This window comes from Nematolebias whitei, chromosome 8 (genome assembly GCF_014905685.2).
Source record: "Nematolebias whitei isolate Nwh7 chromosome 8, NemWhi1, whole genome shotgun sequence".
Lineage (NCBI taxonomy): Eukaryota > Metazoa > Chordata > Actinopteri > Cyprinodontiformes > Rivulidae > Nematolebias > Nematolebias whitei.
Genome location: NC_056505.1, coordinates 39,173,608 through 39,177,794, shown reverse-complemented (window position 1 = coordinate 39,177,794; position 4,187 = coordinate 39,173,608). Strand labels below are relative to the sequence as shown.

Here is a 4,187-nt window from a genome sequence, read left to right as displayed (position 1 = left end):
TTTGGACAGTTTTTGTCCTGTTGAGCTCTCTGAATTGTCAAAAATAATAACCTCATCCAAACCATCCACATGTCTGCTAGATCCCACCCCAACCAGACTGTTTAAAGAGGTATTTCCCCTAATTAATGTCCACATTTTGGATCTACTTAATTTGTCTTTAATGAATGGTTATGTACCACAGCACTTTACGGTTGCTGTAATAAAACCTTTACTTAAGAAGTCTGACCTTGATTCAGAAATTCTGGCCAACTATAGACCTATATCTAATCTAACTTTCATCTCAAAAATTCTAAAGAAAATAGTTGCAGGTCAGTTGCGTGAACATCTACAAAGAAATAATCTGTTTGAAGAGATTCAGTCAGGGTTGAGAGCTTATCATAGCACAGAAACAGCACTAGTAAAAGTCACTAATGATATTCTCATGGCCTCAGACAATGGACTTGTGTCATACTGGTCCTGTTAGACCTCAGTGCTGCATTTGATACAGTTGATCACAATATTTTACTACAAAGGCTTGAATATGATATTGGGGTTACAGGAACTAAATGGCTAAATCATATCTATCTGATATATTCCAGTATGTAAATGATAAATCTTCTTCATACACCAAAGTTAGTCATGGAGTTCCTCAGGGCTCATTGCTTTGGCCAATACTCTTTACTTTCTATATGTTTCCATTAGGTAAAGTTATTAAACAGCATGGGATAAATTTTAATTGTTATGCTGATGACACACAATTATATTTGTCCAATAAACCCAATGAATCCAATCAGCTACTTAGACTACAAGCATGTCTTAAAGACATAAAAACCTTGCTCCATCTTATATTACAGATCTTATTGTTCCATAATTTCCTAACAGACCACTTCACTCTCAGACTGCAGGTTTACTTGTGGTTCCTAGAATTTACAAAAACAGAATGGGAGGCAGATCTTTCAGTTATCAGGCTCCTCTCTTGTGGTACCAACTTCCAGTCTCTGTCCGTGAGGCTGACACATGATCCAGTTTTAAAACTAGGCTTAAGGCTTTCCTTTTTGCTAAATCCTATAGTTAGGGTCGGCTTGGGTTTCCTGAGCTGTCCCTTAGTTATACTGCTATAGGCTTAGACTGCTGGAGGACAAACTGACCACAATTTTCACTCTACTACTGTCTTTACTTACTCTGCTCAACCTGTTTTGTATTTGTAATTATTTTTTCTATCCTTAACATGTGTTTTTGTCTTTCAGATACACCTGGACCTATACCTGGACCTATCATTCTATGTTTGTCTGTCTCCTTCCTGTCCTCTCAAACCAGCCGGTCAAAGCAGATGGCTGCTTGTCCAGAGCCTGGTTCTGCTGGAAGTTTCTTCCTTTAAAAAGGGAGTTTTTCCTTTCCACTGTTGCCACTGTGCTTGCTCAGGATGGGAGACTGTGATGAAGCCAAGATTCAACTTGTCTGCTGGATTCCTTAGATAGAGAACTTTACTAATTGGCTTTTATGTATGTGAATGTTTCTGTAAAGTGCCCTGAGACAACTTTGTTGTGATTTGGCTCTATATAAATAAAATGAATTGAATTATATGACAGGAAATCCAACGCTCACCCACCCCAACTGTTTGCACATCCAACTATAATGCAGGACTGGACCATCGTTGTTCAAATTCATGAAAAAGTGAATGATTGTAGTGTAATACGTAAATATATGTACTGTAAAGCCAAATGGTGTGTGTTGTCTTTCTGCCCACCAGCCACATTTTGAAATGCTCGGTCACAAGATCACAATGTCATGGCGATCTTCCTTATAAATTATACTGCTCTGAATTCATAAACTCACATAAAAACAGATGTTTGGTAGAGAAAACAGCAAGAAACTAACCAGTGTCATGCAAAACTGTAGAGGTATAACATTATCTAACATGTCTTTACTATCAAAATGACATTTTTTGAGAAAGAAGTATTTTATAAACCTTAACAGGTCTTTGTTTGACTATAGATATTAGCCTGGATAAGAAAAACGACTGTTCCTTTAAATTACAGTAAATATACTGAAATTTTTATGTCAAAAAGTCCTGATGCATGCTCAATAATCCAGGTAGAAAAATCTAAAAAAGTTAAATCTGGTCCTCTGGACATTCAAAAAAAAAAAAACCCAAAACAAAGCAAAACAACAAAAAATGTAGAAACGTTTCGTCTCTCGTCCGAGAGACTTCTTCAGTCTGAGGTGCTGTTTTCAGCTCAGTCTCTTAAATAACACCTTCTCAGAGTGGATCAACCAGTTTTGCTGCTGACAACCAAAACCAGCTGATCACATGCTCTAGAAGGACCATCAGCCTAACAATGGGTCATTAGCACACTGATGGCTGTTTACTATTCACAGAGGGCTGAGTGATACTAGCAATCACAGCATTGTAAGAGGGGGACAGTTGAACCCGGAGGCCTCCACCCCTGTTTAATGATGGACGGTTTCTTTTCCCAAAGATGGCCTCCTTTACTCCTCTCTCAAACCATCGTTCCTCTCTATCCAGGATGTGAACATCTTCATCCCTGAAAGAGTGACCGCTGGCCTGGAGATGAGTGTAGACCGCAGAGTCCTGGCCTGATGATGTTGATCTTCTGTGCTGGTCCATCCTTTTGGCCAGTGGCTGTTTTGTTTCCCCGATGTAAGACTGATCACAGCCCTCCTGACACTGAACAGCATACACAACATTACTCTGTTTGTGCCGGGGGACTGGATCTTTGGGATGAACCAGTCTTTGCCGTAATGTATTTTGGGGTTTAAAAGCCACTGGGACGTTATGTTTAGAAAATAAACGTCTCAGTTTCTCTGATACCCCCTCAACATATGGAATGACCACTGGTCTGGGTCTGGGTTCCTCCTTTTCACCTGTTGGCTGACTGGAGTCCTGTTTGGGTTTCTTCTCTGCTTTCAGGAAAGCAGAAAACTGAGCTGAAAACAGCACCTCAGACTGAAGAAGTCTCTCGGACGAGAGACGAAACGTTTCTACATTTTTTGTTGTTTTGCTTTGTTTTGGGTTTTTTTTTTTTTTGAATGTCCAGAGGACCAGATTTAACTTTTTTAGATGTCAAAAAGTGTCTCCAAAATCAAAAGGTCAGAAATTGTGATCCTTGAAAAGTATAAAAGGTGTGTAGGCGCCCCGGGGGATACCTGCTGTCACTGATACACATGCTGGAAGAGCTGCTGAAAACACACACACAAAAAAAACACACACTTTGATCATGTTTAATGCATGTCCTGGTATACAGCTCTAAAAATCAAGAAAACTCCAAAATTACTGTCTAACATCAAAGTCTAATTATTGAATGCAAATTCAAGCAAATATATGACAGAATGGACCAACCAAGAGAAAGAGCTGAGATCAAAAACAACAAATGCTGCTGCAGGTGAAGTCATGCTCACTGTTGAGACGAGCAGGGGTGGTGAGTGACCCCCTCCCTGATGGTTACTAAACTTCATATCACTGCACAGAAACAGGACATCTGCACCACAAACAGCAGCGGCGGCGGACTAAACAAGCTGAGGCAGTTGGAGCCTGCCTGGCTGCACGATGTCCAGCATCAGAGGCAGAGCTGCGTGGGTCTATCTTAGGTTTGCCAAATAAAACACAAGGACCACTTGGAGCAGAACATTGCTTATTTGTTGCTTTACAACATATGGCCGGGCAACAGCTGTCAATAAAGCATTTATAGCAGTTATATATTAGAGGATACTTAGTCAAGAGGACACCTCTTTGATCCGATGAAAGGACTCAAGGTCGTCAAAGCTTTTAACTCCTGTGCAAAGTGTTGCTCCATCAGAGTCCTCTCGTCATGTTTGTTGAAGTTATTAAAAGTTGCTTTGACTCTCTAAACAAAATTATTATTTTTTTTGTATTTTCTAACCAACAGCATCAATAATCTCTGCAACATCTGTAAAACTTGTTTTTCAAAAATAGACAATTTCCACATGCTGCCCGCTCCCCTCTTCTACAAAAACTCAGCCATATGTATGTGTAGGGGATCTGTGGATCAGTGCTGGTCCCGTGCCATCAAATCTGCAGCGGCAGAACGTGTCGGAGAAGACGATTGTCACAGGAGACGTTTCCCACTGCAGCCATGGTGAACGTGGAGCTCAGGTTGCACTATGTACAGACCTCATCGATGTGTTTGTGTGCTTGTACTCGGAGTGAATTCAGGGTTTCAGGTGTG

General features: G+C 40.4%; 1 protein-coding gene across 1 annotated transcript in view; it reads right to left on the bottom strand.

Annotated features, from left to right (window-relative positions):
* Positions 1-4,027: 4,027 nt before the first annotated feature.
* The window catches only part of LOC119413680 (citron Rho-interacting kinase), a gene marked incomplete at its 5' end in the record, with an annotated part of 3,431 nt that continues 3,271 nt past the window's right edge, over positions 4,028-4,187 (bottom strand). The window contains 1 exon segment of the mRNA XM_037680735.1: positions 4,028-4,033. Coding sequence (XP_037536663.1) covers positions 4,028-4,033 — 6 coding nt within the window.